The sequence below is a fragment of the Schistocerca piceifrons genome, chromosome X (genome assembly GCF_021461385.2).
Source record: "Schistocerca piceifrons isolate TAMUIC-IGC-003096 chromosome X, iqSchPice1.1, whole genome shotgun sequence".
Taxonomy (NCBI): Eukaryota; Metazoa; Arthropoda; class Insecta; order Orthoptera; family Acrididae; genus Schistocerca; species Schistocerca piceifrons.
Window position 1 is genome coordinate 428,487,916 of NC_060149.1, and position 16,398 is coordinate 428,504,313.

General features: G+C 38.7%; 1 protein-coding gene across 2 annotated transcripts in view; it reads left to right on the forward strand.

The window, feature by feature from the left end:
* The window catches only part of LOC124721205 (activator of 90 kDa heat shock protein ATPase homolog 1), a 96,356-nt gene extending 81,080 nt beyond the window's left edge, over nucleotides 1-15,276 (forward strand). For both annotated transcript variants that reach the window (XM_047246055.1, XM_047246054.1), the window contains exons 9-10: nucleotides 5,186-5,322; nucleotides 10,710-15,276. In XM_047246055.1, the coding sequence (XP_047102011.1) occupies nucleotides 5,186-5,322; nucleotides 10,710-10,797 (225 nt within the window). In that variant the 3' untranslated portion in view covers nucleotides 10,798-15,276. The remainder of the gene's footprint in view (nucleotides 1-5,185; nucleotides 5,323-10,709) is intronic.
* The last annotated feature ends 1,122 nt before the right edge of the window (nucleotides 15,277-16,398 follow it).

The window sequence follows — 16,398 nt, forward strand, 5'->3', positions numbered from 1 at the left end:
TGTTTCCTTTACTGCTTGCTCAATATACAGATTGAACAACATCGGGGAGAGGCTACAACCCTGTCTTACTCCCTTCCCAACCATTGCTTCCCTTTCATGTCCCTCGACTCTTATAACTGCTATCTGGTTTCTGTACAAATTGTAAATAGCCTTTCGCTCCCTGTATTTTACCCCTGCCACCTTTAGAATTTGAAAGAGAGTATTCCAGTCAACATTGTCAAAAGCTTTCTCTAAGTCAACAAATGCTAGAAACGTAGGTTTGCCTTTCCTTAATCTTTCTTCTAAGATAAGTTGTAAGGTCAGTATTGCCTCACGTGTTCCAGTGTTTCTACGGAATCCAAACTGATCTTCCCCGAGGTTGGCTTCTACTAGTTTTTCCATTCGTCTGTAAAGAATTCGTGTTAGTATTTTGCAGCTGTGACTTATTAAGCTGATAGTTCGGTAATTTTCACATCTGTCAACACCTGCTTTCTTTGGGATTGGAATTATTATATTCTTCTTGAAGTCTGAGGTTATTTCGCCTGTTTCATACATCTTGCTCACCAGATGGTAGAGTTTTGTCAGGACTGGCTCTCCCACGGCCGTCAGTAGTTCCAATGGAATATTGTCTACTCCGGGGGCCTTGTTTCGACTCAGGTCTTTCAGTGCTCTGTCAAACTCTTCACGCAGTATCGTATCTCCCATTTCATCTTCATCTACATCCTCTTCCATTTCCATAATATTGTCCTCAAGTACATCGCCCTTGTATAGACCCTCTATATACTCCTTCCACCTTTCTGCTTTCCCTTCTTTGCTTAGAACTGGGTTTCGATCTGAGCTCTTGATATTCATACAAGTCGTTCTCTTATCTCCAAAGGTCTCTTTAATTTTCCTGTAGGCGGTATCTATCTTACCCCTAGTGAGATAGGCCTCTACATCCTTACATTTGTCCTTTAGCCATCCCTGCTTCGCCATTTTGCGCTTCCTGTCGATCTCATTTTTGAGACGTTTGTATTCCTTTTTGCCTGTTTCACTTACTGCATTTTTATATTTTCTCCTTTCATCAATTAAATTCAATATTTCTTCTGTTACCCAAGGATTTCTACTAGCCCTTGTCTTTTTACCTACTTGATCCTCTGCTGCCTTCACTACTTCATCCCTCAAAGCTACCCATTCTTCTTCTACTGTATTTATTTCCCCCATTCCTGTCAATTGCTCCCTTATGCTCTCCCTGAATCTCTGTACAACCTCTGGTTCTTTCAGTTTATCCAGGTCCCATCTCCTTAAATTCCCACCTTTTTGCAGTTTCTTCAGTTTTAATCTACAGGTCATAACCAATAGATTGTGGTCAGAGTCCACATCTGCCCCTGGAAATGTCTTACAATTTAAAACCTGGTTCCTAAATCTCTGTCTTACCATTATATAATCTATCTGATACCTTTTAGTATCTCCAGGGTTCTTCCATGTATACAACCTTCTTTCATGATTCTTAAACCAAGTGTTAGTTATGATTATGTTATGCTGTGTGCAAAATTCTACCAGGCGGCTTCCTCTTTCATTTCTGTCCCCCAATCCATATTCACCTACTATGTTTCCTTCTCTCCCTTTTCCTACACTCGAATTCCAATCACCCATGACTATTAAATTTTCGTCTCCCTTCACAATCTGAATAATTTCTTTTATTTCATCATACATTTCTTCAATTTCTTCGTCATCTGCAGAGCTAGTTGGCATATAAACTTGTACTACTGTAGTAGGTGTGGGCTTCGTATCTATCTTGGCCACAATAATGCGTTCACTATGCTGTTTGTAGTAGCTTACCCGCATTCCTATTTTCCTATTCATTATTAAATCTACTCCTGCATTACCCCTATTTGATTTTGTGTTTATAACCCTGTAGTCACCTGACCAGAAGTCTTGTTCCTCCTGCCACCGAACTTCACTAATTCCCACTATATCTAACTTCAACCTATCCATTTCCCTTTTTAAATTTTCTAACCTACCTGCCCGATTAAGGGATCTGACATTCCACGCTCCGATCCGTAGAACGCCAGATATCTTTCTCCTGATAACGACATCCTCTTGAGTAGGGGAGGAGTACTAATTGTCAACAAAATAAGTATATCCCTTATTCAGTTTTGATTTTGACAAGTCCATGACAACATTATCTGAGGCACACCTATTCCAATCAGTTTTGTCTTAGCCACTATGTAATCTGAAACCACAACAAAAGCTGGTACTTGCCTCATGTAGTTGATAAATTTTTAACCCAAATATTGCTAATTTTGATGGACTAAATTGTTTGTTTGCCAAATGTTCTTACTATTTCATCAAGAATTCGTCTATACTGTCATTTTCATGTAATGGGTAAATTTCTCATTCCAAAGGTCGACAAGTCCTGTCTTTCGATGCCAGTCAGTACTGTCAACTGTTTTGTTTTTTGCAAAAATGTAAGTCATGAACTTTTTAAAATATCAGCATTTCTACTACAAGGCTTTTAGACCAATACATTCAGATATTTGGTTTTTATGACTTCATCAAAAATCACAGTGCATGGTAAGCCTTTATTTTGTTGAAGGTAACAGGGTACCAAGTGTCATCCACTTTCTGTTTTTTCCATTTGTTGTCTATTACATGACAGGTAAAATGATTTGTTTCTGTAATTAGTATTTCCCAAAATTTTGTCATCAAACAGAACAGAAAATGGTTCTAATAATCCTGTGTGTTCAGTTAAGTAATTTGAAATGGATACTTCTATGCCAAGAGTCTCAGAATATTTCCAAATGATTTATGTGGGTTTTGCTTACTGCCAAATCCACAATACACAGGATTTAGGTATCCAATTTTCCTGTTCCCTACTGTTGCCTATAACAAAGGGTTTTGCATGCTTCTTATTTTCTACAATCATGTCACTGGATTAAACATCACTGACCGTGTAAGTGCTCCTCTCGTTAACATTCTGTAAGGATTTATTAAATTTTTCTTCAAAAACCATAGTACAAAACCACTAGTACACTTGATTTGTAATGTGGATTTAACAAACTGAAACCAGTTCTTGTAATGTAATGCTAAGAATTAATCCGCGATTGTAACTGACAAGTGTTTATCTCACGAGTTAGATTCGTGATGCTTATGTTTGGCCTGATTTTGGTTCCTATGAGAGTGTCTAGTGATATGTATGTTTGGTTCACTTTGGTTTGCATGAGTCTGACTAGAGATATTAATGTTTGGTCCAAAATTGTAATCACGATTCAGACTCTTCAGAGTATAGCAAGGTATTAAGAAAGTAGTTTATTTTGTGTACTATGGATAATTTTGCATGATAAATTGTAATGACATAGAATGCGTCATATTACACAGACATCACAACTTTGTAAATACGGCTACAGGTGGTGTGAATTAGTAATTCCTACCCACCACCTTCTACATATTACAATAACAGAAATTCTTGTGCGGAATAGAAAGACTTATCAAGTACTAAGTTCATCTACATACATACTCTGCAAGCTACCATATGGTGCATGGTGGAGGGTACCATGTACCCTACTAGTAATGTCCTTTCCTGTTCCATTCACAAGAGGGGAGAACATCTGTCGATAAACCTATGTATGAGCACGCTTTGCCAGTTGACAGCTGCGCATTCATTTTTGAACTGAGAGCTCAACACTCGCTGCTTCCTCAGCATTATTACACCAGAGTAAGTCTTTTCCGTCATTAAGCCATTTGCTTGGCGCATACATCTCCAAAGCACAATTTAAAATCAGTTTAAACTTTGCCCATAATTCCTCTACATCTGTCATATTCGAATTAAATGATGTCAATTCATTGTCTAAGTGGAATGTTAACTACTGCATATCTGCATTTTCTAGCATAAATACCCTCCTAGCCTTTTTGATGGATTAATTAACTAGTAAAAATTGTCATTATATCATCACAATCGCTAACCCCTTTTTCTATACTGTCACTGTTAAGGTAAGGTCTGTTCATAGCTACAAGGTCTAAAATATTTTCAATGGGTATGGGTTGTCTAACTAGTGGTTAAAGACAATTTTTGGAAAATCTGTTTAAGTACTTCAAAACAATGTCTGTACCACCTACAGTGAATCCATAGGTGGCCCAGTCTACACTTCTTGGATTAGTCACCTCCAACAAATATTGCATGACCTGTGTCTTCACTAATTCTTAGGACTGCAAACTGGAACATCATATTCTTCACACATTGCTAGAACTGAACTTTGCTGATTTTGGCCTTTGACTACTTGGTTGCATTGGTAACCAGAAGTCTACAAGACATCATTTTGTTTATGTACGGTCCATTATATGTTGGTAATTATTTGTTAGGGGAATTTCTCACTTTTACAAATTTAATCAGTTTGGAAAAGTTAACACTGCTTCACAATACACAATTTATAATTAACCCTACTCTCTATGGAAGCAGTGCAAATGTCCATGACACACCACAGACACGTGAATGACATTCACAAAGAATTAACACCTCTTTTGCACCAATGACAAGTTTGCAGATAACAATATTTTAAAGTCTCTTCCCATAAAGCTCAAATGCTTGAAAAATAGGGAATCCAGTTTCAAATTGCTGTTTAAACAGTCCATGTATGATACTGCAATTGTGAGCTTACAAAATAAATATTTTTTCATAAAGTTTCATGTATGCTCCCTCCCCCCCCCCCCCCCCCCCCCCCACTTCCCCCATCCTCCTTCCCTAACTGCCAACGTGTTCATGAATGAGCCATGCAATCATTATATAGTTGTCATACATGTGTTACTGTACTGATATTTTCAAATGCTCGTGTTCTAGTACTGTTTGTAATAAAATAGCATATTTAAAGATTTGTCTGGTCAAGCATTGCTTTGTTGTAAAAGTAAATTTTTGTGATAATTGTACTAACACATTAGACTTCTGGGCAAATCATTGTTAAATAAAATGAAATTTAACATACAACCACTTGCAGTGCTGCTAATTTCCAGGCATAATTTGGCAGTTGGAGGGTGGCATTAGTGCAGTGAATGTGTAACTAAATATTATTCATCTTCTGTTAATTTTCAGATTGTTGTACTTCTACTGCATTTGTTAAGAAAATAATTTTAATGAAACATTTTTGTGCAGGCTAATAGAGGTGCAATGCAAAGGAAACAGTTGCATTGCCATTATGCCATATTATTTTATGGAACTGATGTGTGTTCACAGGTTCCTAATGCTAAGATCTGTCAGAAATGGAGGTTCAAGGGATGGCCCGATGGTCATTTCTCAGACGTCACAATGGACATAGAGGAGCTATCGGACTGTACGGAGGTGAAACTGGTACAGAAGGATGTGCCAGAAAGGTTATTATTGTTGTTGTTGTTGTTGTTGTTGTTGGCGGCGGCGGGGGTGGTGGTGGTGGTGGTGGTGGTGGTGGTGGTGGTGGTGGTGGTGGTGGTGGGGATTCTGCCACCATATAAAGTAACTTGGTGGTTTTTATTTCTTGTAGGGTGTCTATTCTACCAAAAGATGGTCTACAGAATTATCCTGCAGCATTTGACATGTTATATCAGTCTTCGCTTGACATCTTTAGTAACAGTGCTTGAATGGTACTCAATTTAGATTTTGCCACTAATATCCCAGTATAGTTGCTGTGTTAATTTTGGCATAGTTAAAATGCCTTCTGGTGCACTTTAATAACTCTGTCAATCATTTATTCTGATTACAAACGGTAATATGGTCCATCACTGTTACAAATTGTTGAGGTGATGCCTCTTTCTGTCAGTTTGATTCCATAAAGTGTTTCCATTATATGAATATTTTTCGTGCCTAAAATGTTTATATTGTTGTCACATTAGATCGAAATGATACCTTAAGCATTTTCCATTGTTGTACTCAGATGCTGGCTGTGGGCAGTGTTGTATCCTCGGTAATCAGCTGAATTACATAATGACGATGTCTTGTAGAGACTAATGAGCTGACATACTTTACACAAGAGTATCGTGATCTGTGGTGAAGCAATATACAGTGAAACCCCACTTATACACTTTTCAAGAGACTGCAAAAAAATGGTGTAAAATGCGGGAAATAAAGTTTTAAGCTGTAAAAGTTGTGTATATGATACCCCCCTTGCACTTTATGTATGATATATGTACATAACAGTCATCAAAAGACTTGTCAGGGACTTTTTTTAAATTATCCAATAAAAGTTTGTTAGCTAATAAAAACTGCTGATGTAACTGGAATTGATAACTGTCTGGGAAGTGGAAACATTTGACTTAATTTCAAACATCATAATCGATGCTTTTGGAAAGCCTGCAGCTGTCTTTCATTATTTAAATAATGAAATACTGCACTAGTTACGTATTTTTTCATGCTTAGCACGACGCGTTTCGAGAATTTTTCTCATTGTCAAGTGCAAATATTTAAAAAAGTATTTTGTATAGTGTTTGAATATGTGTTGTTCTGTGTCTCTTGCACTGTACTCACCTTTTTGAGGTTATCTGGTACTGTGGCTCATCAGTTACAGAGAAGACTACACACACACACGCACACACACACACACACACACACAAAATTGTTTGTTTGTGTAACATCACAAAAAATACATACGTAAATACTACACTTGACAATGAGAATAAATTCTCGAAACACATCTTGCTCAGCATGAATACAATACGTAACTGGGGATGTGTTTACACTAAAAACATTTGAGCAACACAAAGTGAATGACAGTGTCAACTACCGCTCCACGTGACCATATGCCAAAACGCGCTAAATATGGTTCGACAAAGGTGTCACGATGATCACAATCATCACGAAAGTGCATTTGCGCAGTGGAGACAGTTTAAAAATGGTTGATTGGTCATGATATCTTGATTCGAACGAACCTAGTTACTCCCATCAGCCACCATGCCACCTAGAGCTTGGCAGTGGCGGTAGATACGGCACAAATTGGTACAAAGTTTACTCGTTTACCTGTTCAAATCCTCTGAATAGAGTACCCTGGTGTCAAGAAAATGTTTATAAACACTACTGGACGGCCAACATTATACCAGCATCATATTTTCTCCACAAACATTTTTTTGCTGCTGCTACTACTACTACTACTACTACTACTACTACGACGACTACTACTGCGACACGGTGAACATAACCAGAGCTTTTATAAATGTGTGGTACATGCTGTTGTCTTCAGTGTGCTCTTTCTTATTTTCTGTGTGCTCCTTCTTATTTTCTGTTTACTGAGAATATCCTTAAAGTGTTGTTCAGGTCCCCCCCCCCCCCTCTCTCTCTCCCTCTCCCTCTCCCTCTCTCCCTCCCCACTAACACTATTCATTTCAGATAATAACCCCCCCCCCCCTCCCCTCCCATGGGATTCACATATCTTTTTTATGAGCAAGTGCTCGGCTGTCACAGGACTCTGCCCCATGCAGCACTACTTCCTTATTGAGCTGCATGTTCATTCTCCTACTACAATTTGTTCCCCTCTGACACTCCTTTGGATGGTCTGCTTGGTACCAACCATGTTTGGATTTGGTTTATGATTTTGGACATTCACTTATGTCGTACAGCACTTCAATCCGTCACTACATTTTCTCCTTTGCTGAGTTTGACCTACCATTCCTCTTCCAAATTTTACAGAAGTGCAGTTTGTGCAGGGAAGGGTGCCGAATGTGGTGTACATTCCACTTTTTGTGCCTTTCTGCCTTTTTATCCTTCTTTTCTGGCAGGAGTAATACATGGTAGTCATTCTGTTGTGGGGATTAAATACCTTAATGGTGGTACCCATCTTACTACATGGAGATCGTGCAGTCGGTGTCCGCACAGGTAACTCCCTGCATATGGCAAGGAGTATGTGCCTGTTGGGACTCCAGGCAGTGGGTACCTGGTCAGGTAGCCATTGATGTGGTTGTGTGACGCTTATGGAGAGAGCCTCCATTTGGAATGGATGGCACCAAGGTAAGTGGCTTGTAAATGAAGTGACTCAGACTTTTTTCTGCTTGTGGCTTCACAGCCCTGCAGTCTGTCGTCCAGAGAGCCTCCCAAGAACATCAGGCTCTTGACTCTCCACCTTTTCAGGAGATTAGGAAGAAATATGATTGTTCGCATACTATATGTATGACATTTGCTACATCGATGACAATGTCATAATATCTCGTGACAGTACCCTCACCCTTCTGCGCCTTCTACATCTGACCCTTGGGGCTGCTCACCTACCTCGCTTCCCTGGTGGTTGGCGACATTCCTACTACCGTTAAGCCCCAGTTTGAGAAGCAACACACCTTCAGTAACCCTCATCAGGAAGGAGTCCCTCAGGACTCTTTCCTTCTGGAGTCTGCGGATCTGCAACCGGATACCATTCAGTGACTGAAGGAGCCACATGTTGCTGGCCATAGGCAGACAGCAGTATATGTTTGAGACTTTACAAGGATCTGATCCTGTCCCATCTTTGTTATGTGAATTGGCATATGTCTCGGCCTTGCTTGCAGCATTGTAGAGGCTCAACCCGAGTCACGATCGAAGTTACCATACAATTTCTCTGCTCTGAAATCACTTCCCCCACTGTCATCTTTTGTCTTGGAACAGTCACTTACGCCCAAATGTCGTGGGATGTGACTCAACCTGCCCTTTTGACTGAACACACTGCTAATACCATGGTTTTTCATTGCATATTCCTGGCCATTCTTCATGAATTTCTGGGTTCAGAGCTGGTAATACACTGAAGGCTCTAAGGTCAATGGATGAACTGGTTTTGCCTACATGCGGGGTGCAGTAGACTATGCTCCCTGCTGAAGGGATGCACTGTATTCACCACAGAATTGGTGGCCCTCACTCGAGCCCTCAGTCTTGTTCGTTCTTGAACAGGCAAGATGTTCTTAATCAGCAGTGACTCCCAGAGTAGTCTTCAGACTATTGACCAGTGCTACCCTCAAAACCCATAGTTTTGTTATCCAGAATCTCCTTCCTGATATCCATCAAACTGGATGGTCGCTTGTCTTTTCCTGGTCCTCGGGTCACGTTGGAATTCCAGGGAACGAACATGCTGACCAGTTAGCTATCGGAATGCCAACTTTGGAGATGATGGAATCAGACCTATAGCCAACTCTATGCCATCAGTTTTTGGAGGCTTGGAACACAAATTGGTGTGCCCAGTTTCTCTGAACAAACTGCAAGCAATAAAGGGGACCATGACCATGACATGTGGCAGCTTTCCCTTTGTGCTCCTCACAAGGAATAGACCCCATTGTTGGTGCAGTGCCCATCTGTGGCCCACAGCCTTCTGGATTTGACCACCTTCTGGTAGAATGGTAAGCTTGCTGACATGCTGTCTCCGGGTGCTACTGGATGACGCCAGAGCAGCTGATCTGGTTTTGTGTGTTACTTATGTAGGTGGTTTCCACTCTCCTCTGTGAGGTAGGCCACATTAGCCCCATCAGCCACTTGAGGCATTAAAGAGGTGTATTGTCACCTGCTGTGACCCAGGGGGAGCCATGGCTGCTCTTGCTTGGTGCTCCAGCCTGGCTCCTGCTCATCCTAATTATTCTTCTTATTCTTTTACATCTGCCATTGGTTAAATGTCTCATCCCCATTGTTCTCCTTGTTGATTTTACGAACTTGTCTGTGTTGCTAGCTTTCTTGTGCTAATGGAGAGAGATGATGGTTGGATGCAGAGTGTCTCTCTCCCATTGCATAACATGCCCTGAGGACCTCAACCTGCTTTCTGGGTGGAGCAACTTGCCCAAATTCAACCTTTTACCCCTCTCTCACTTCTACTTTCTTCTACCTCTTGGTATTATTGAATCTTGATCAGTCAGTTTCATCAGGATTTGTCTTGGGTGTCCTTTCTATCTGAGGACTCTTCCTGGCTTGATGAATAAAGAATGAATGGACTCATAACATGATAGTTTGATCGCTTTAACTCCATCAATCCAATCCAATTAGATTATACCACATGGTTCTCTACTTTCAGGCTTATTTTGTTTTGACTATATAATCTTTAGCTTCATGGTTTGTGAGATTGTGGTGTAAATTCCAGCACATTTTCTGAGACTAGAATTTGCATTTTTGCAGTGGAAGCAGTGACACTGACAGAAGGGCTCCTCAGCCTTCAAGGTTTTTCATTCCCAACCAAAAGTTTTTTTAAAATAAAAACTGATTTGCAACTTTGAAAGCAGTGTTAATTTGATTTCACGTACTTTGTTTATTTTTATGACAAGTAGAAGACTGAAGTGAAATATGGGCTGTCTATGCAACACTTCTCCCACTATTGAACGAAAATATTCTGTAACTGAAGGTATTGCAGATATGAAAGTGTGGACTGGTTTAAGTAGATAAAACTCTTGGTTTTGAAATGTGTGATTTTGGGTATGATATGTGAGACTGCTCAAATAATGAAACCTTACAAACAATAAAAGTACTTTATAATTGGTCTTCAGTCACTTCACTGTATATTCACCTCTCGCTTCATACCATTCATGGTTAATAAATCCCCAAGTATTCAAGAGTAAAATTCATTTTTTTTTCAAATATTCTACTTTTTAGTTGAAGGGATTCCTGAAAATAACATGTTGCACAAGAATTAATTGCCTATTGTGTGGTACAAAGTATGTTTTAAATAGTTTCGTATCTACCTTCTCATTTCTAGTAATAACTTTGGTTCTAGTTAATATAATGAAAGAACTTAGCTGTAAAAGTTAAGTCACTTACTACTTTGGTGGCTGAATTAATGTTACTATTTTGTTTTCAGTGAAATGGATACTACTAAAGAAAACTGGAATCGGTACTACTGGGATGCTATGAGGAAAACATTTGGATTTGGAGCATTCTTCGTGTGACTGGTGGATATTAATCACAAAGTTTGCAGGAGGAACTGACCATTCATGCATTCTTTTTTTTTATTATTTAATCTTTAGAGACTCATCAGTTGTGTGTTAAATCTTGTGAGCAATAATAAATGGTACCCTGTTGTGTTGCGCTACAATTTATATGAAACTATTGCGAGTGTGTTAAGTTATTGTTGCTTGAGGACATTATTAGTATTTGTATTTGGACTGGTTGGCTTGTAGGTTGCAGCCTTCTACGAGAAGAAAACAAATGTTTGCAGAACGTACTGTTGTGTGTCTAATTGTACTATACGACATTCATCATAAGAATAAACCTCATGTAAACAATATACTATGTATTCTTCCACATTTGCTGGAACTTCATTGGATTTCGTTTCACGTGGAATTGAAGCCAAGCTGTCTTTAAGTACAGTCGAGTACAATAATGAGGATACATTATATGCTTCATGTTACGCATACATCGACTCGGTGATAATACGCGACAACAGCTTTACTGGCACATTTAACATGGACAGCACTGCCCAGCCACCTGGTCTAACTAACCTGCAGTGATGTGGACAGTTGCAGTAAAGATGTAAAAAGAGATGAGCAGAGAACAATGTAGCTTTGAATGTCATTTAATTTTAAAACAGAAGGAAATAATGACTACAAAGTCTTTCGTGACGGAGTCCTTGCATAAAAAGTTCTCGGTTTACTTGCCGCATCAAATTTGGATAAAATCCCATGCGCGCAAACAAAACCTATGGATATAGGGGCCGCCACCTCAGTATGCATCGGTTTCACCGTGACGTCATCCAGCCAATGAGAAGCCGTCCACTGCTTATAAAAGCGGAAGCCTCACCGGTCCACGACAGTCAGTTTTACCCCTGACGAAGATGACGGAGGTAGTCATCGAAAGCTTGGGATTTTATCCAAATTTGACGCGGCAAGTAAACCGAGAACCTTTTATGCAGAAGGAAATAATGGTAAAACTCGAGCAATACGCATCTTAGGTGATCTGATGCTCACGATCTTAGCAAACATAGTATTGTAATTAAAAACAAGAGTGATGAAAATTCCTTACTTTAACAAGGGTAATTTTTCTCCTTGAGCTATGTGTGGTGTAAAAGAGTTCTGCTGGGAGTTAACGATGTAGTTAAATATTGAAGCCACTGAAGATATTACTGTCAGTTGCCTGATAATCTTGAACTCCCTCCATATCGAACTCCAAGGAATACAGTACTGCTACATTGATGATCAGGTGATCAGCAACAGAATCTCAGGCCACCAAAAAGTCCCCATGTCGTCCTACTCCTCTTCTATGACGTTCTGTTCTGCATTTCGCCATCATTTGGCAGCAACGTGTCAGGTAGCTTCGTGAATTAATTCTAGTACGTTTGGCAGCTTAAATACCTTATTTTTCGCAACAAATCCGTTAACTGAGCTCCAGATCAATTCTATTTAGTCCAGATTGCAGTGTTAAGGTGACAACTGTTAAAATGTAGCATTTGTACAGTGTGGTAGTTGATATGAAAATTGCTGTTTTCCATGTTTCAATGATGCTTATCACTCTGGCTTGTGAGAGACCACATCTGTCCTACAAAACAATGGGCATATTCAAACAAAGAATATCTGATTTTTCATTTTTCTCCAAAAAAATTGATCTTTTTTTCTTAACTTCAACAATATTTAAAAATCTTTCATAAAATATCGATAATTAAGATTGTGCATTTGCAATGAAAACCAGAATTTTGCATGTGCTATGTAATTAGTAGGGACCAGAAAATGTAGCACCTATGTTTTGCAAAATTCGCGTATATTTTTGTCAAGATTTGCAACTGTTTTCTTTATTTGTAAATGATTAGAGGCACAAATTTAAAAGGCTGTTGTGCTACATGAATGAAGACAAATAAATTATTAGTTCTTTAAAACTACTATTGAAAAAGGTGCTGATTGGGAACTTTTTGATGGGAATGTCTGTTTTTGCGAAAACTTACACCTTTTTCTTCTGAAATGACCTTTGCTTTCTTCGTTTGGGTGTATTTAAGCTTTCAAAACTGGCTGTTCTGTTGAAAAGCAGCACCATTTTCCCACCAGTTACGTGAATGCATCTCAGAGATAAGTTGTTTCAGGACCTTATTTGTCTTTTCCTGCCCAATTTGAAGATCGAAAAATCTGCAGATTACTAATTTTGACCTTTTATGGGCTTTCATAGTCCTGCTTGACAATCACTAGCTAGAACTGGCAAACACTTTGCTTAGAAATAGAACTGAAAGAAAGCAACTCGATTTTAGCATTAGGGGAAGAATTCCAGTGCCATCAAAAAATGTTATAGATTTTGTTTCCCAGTCGCTATAGTGCAGTGGGCAGGAGTTATAGGCTATAGTCGCAGATGGCCGCAAGTGTAAACGGAACAGAATGTTTCTCACCAAATGAGGAGTGCTGGTGCAGGGAAACAAGCCCCGCCTCCATTTCACTGGGCAGCAGCCTCCAACAGAACTGGTACATTGTCACAGGGATGGCCCAATCTCTTCTGGTGTTGTTAAGGTTGTAATTGGAAGACTTGATGGACCAGGATTAGTCACCTATTTCAAAAGAAGAAAAGAAAACGATGAGCAACACTCAACACAAAGCATTTGGGGGCGGCTATCGTGCAATGGATTGGTGAAGTGAGCAGAGTATTGTTAACAATGTAGTTCAGGCCCAATCTCTAGCGGTATTAGATGCAACTACAGTTAAAAACATCCGCCACCTAATTTGCCACGTTAAAACTGTCCGCATTATACTATCTTTCGAGCTATAGGTAACAAATGTATACGTTTCTTTCTTGTAAAATGCTAGGTCCCATCACTGAGTACTACATTGCATTACGCGACATGCCTTAAACAGACCATTCAACCGCCAACTGGCATGCCATCAGATCATTGAGCGCATTGATACATCATTGAGTTCATACACTTCATTTTGCAAGTACGTTCTTGCGCTCATTACCTTCCCAAATTGGGCTTTGCCAGATGATTTAAAATGCCAGTAACTGCTTACATTGCCTGTATTTTACGCAGAAAATAAAACTATTTCGAACTATCTCTGATAAATAGCTCATGTGGTTTCATTTCACTATGAAACAGTCGATTACATAATTTTGTTTTTTCACATTTTGAGGCAGAGTTCACATCTATTTTGCATTTATCGTAAAATGCAAATTTTTCTGGTCCTTAGTAATTAGAAAATAAAAGACGTGCATGTTTCTTGGAAAAAATGATGGTTAAGGATGAGTTAATTACCCTATATTTGATGAATTCCATATTTAAATGATTTAGGTATTCAAACTGAAAAAAAAGTTGTAGACCACAACAGGTTTTGATCTGCTGCCAGTTATGACGCTATTGAATACACCACACATAAATTAAATTACTCTCCCTTATATTTATTACATAGTGTTTCACAAAAAAAGTCAGATGGATTTTCTCTGTAATCTTGCGAAAAACGTTAAGAGCTACTAGTTTCTAGCCATTAACGATGTTCTATACACATTTCACTATGAAGCAAGAAGCATTGTAACCCATTTCCACGGTACATACGAACGACGATACAACCAGAGCACAAGTAGTGCTTGCAGAGACTGTGACTGTACCTGATTTTTGAAGTAAAAATTGCATAGCTAAAGTGTGATTCAGTAAAAACATCGATGGCTGTTAATACATCAGAATGTCTTAGTTTCTTTTACAGTGGCATAGTAATAAAATTTCTAATACACAAGTTGGACCTACTTCGAAGAGCGAACAACGCCAGTGTAAGAGAGCTACGGCTGCTGACAAATTGTCGCATTTGTGTCTGTTTACATCAGATTTATTCTTATGATGAATGAAGTATAGATTATTTCTGTTGTGTAATGTTATGTTTGCTGCCTTGCTGCTGGTGATAACGTTCCATTTGCAAGTACTTAAGTCAGTAAAATGTTGGTAAGTGATAAGATGTTCCTCAAACACTATACAGTGTATATTGTTTTGCCACAATATCTACAGTAGTTTTGTATTAATGTCTGAAAGTATCTTCCATGACCTAGCCAATGACGCTAACTTGAAGGAATTTCCTTAAGATGCAAAAATGATCATTGGCAAAGGAATGCAAACATTGAACGTGTCACAAATTGTACAAAACTTGAAAACCTGTAATAATACCTGTAAGGTAATTTAATACAGATACATGCGGTAAATGAAATAAACTGCTTGAGAAAAAGATGTGGGTGAATCATAACTTGTTGATTTGTAAATGATACAGGGTGTTGATTTATGATGAAGATCTAAAACATCAGTCATCCAAAATGTGAAAGTTTTGAAAGCCAAAACATACATGTTCAATTATGTTTTAGATATTGACACATTGCTCTCCCACCCCCTTCTCGTTTATTACTGAATGTGGTATTAAAATTCTTTGTTTATGCCTTTTCTGTAGAATTTAGGGTAGTAAAATATCGAATTTAAAATTAAATGACTTGTGTATTTTATTTTAATCTCAGGCATGCTGTTTTAAAAATTTTATCGTTCTGTAAGCAATTTTTGTTTCTACTTTATGGGATAAATCTAAAATTATGAAATGAAATGATCATATGGCATTGATGGCCGGGAGGCCCCATTTGGGTTCAGGTGCCAAGTGCAAGTCTTATTTCAGTCGGCATCACATTGGTTGACTTGTGGCTGATGATGAGTATGAAATGATAGCACAACACACCCTTGTCATGGCAATAAATGCATTAACATTCTAAAATTATAATGTTAATGAATTTATTGCCATGACAATGGTGTGTTAATGCTGACATGTTAAACTCATCTATACCAACCAGTAACAATAAGAAAGTTGAGAGGAAGAAATCAAAAAGACAGTGGTATGTTCAGTGATTATCAGGCTCTGAAGGTAGGTTTCAGATTTGTTAAACTGCCTTCCAAAGTGTTTTGGGTGTCTGCAGTGACTGAATAATGCATGTGTGTAATTTCTTGAAAGAAGGTATATCTCCACAAGATAAAAGTGGAAAATGACCTGGAAGTGGAAAACCAGTGTACTTAATAGTGGAAAGAAAAATTGCATAAATTCATTTTCAGTCAAGAAACCACATTATACCTGAACTGAGGAGTAGGTGCCGCAGAGTGCAGGTGGAGAAGAGTGAAGATGCAGGAATGCTGTAGGAAAGGGAAAATAAAGCAAGCTAAGTTATGTTTTTTAAGCAGAGCAGGTGATGGGTTCCAGCAGTATGATGCTAAGTACGCTTAAAAACAGAGTAAGACAACCCTGTGTGACAGGTTAAACACTGATAACAATCAGCACAGAGGGACACCAAAGTTTATATATGAAAGAATCTTAACTTCTGTATGGCAAAAAACTAGTTTTAAGGCAGCTTAGTTAAAATTGTTGGTACAGTACTTGTTTTAAATTTGAAACAGGAATAGGATGACAGAGTGCATCTCTGTGTTGACTTTCAGCACATATAAGGTTCCAAAAATGCTGGCCATCTGTTTTAGGAATTTGTTGTCCTCATAAAAACCACAACAGACGCTTCAAAACGAAAATTTCAATACCTAAGTACTGTAATTTGGACTACATACTTGTATGCTGTGT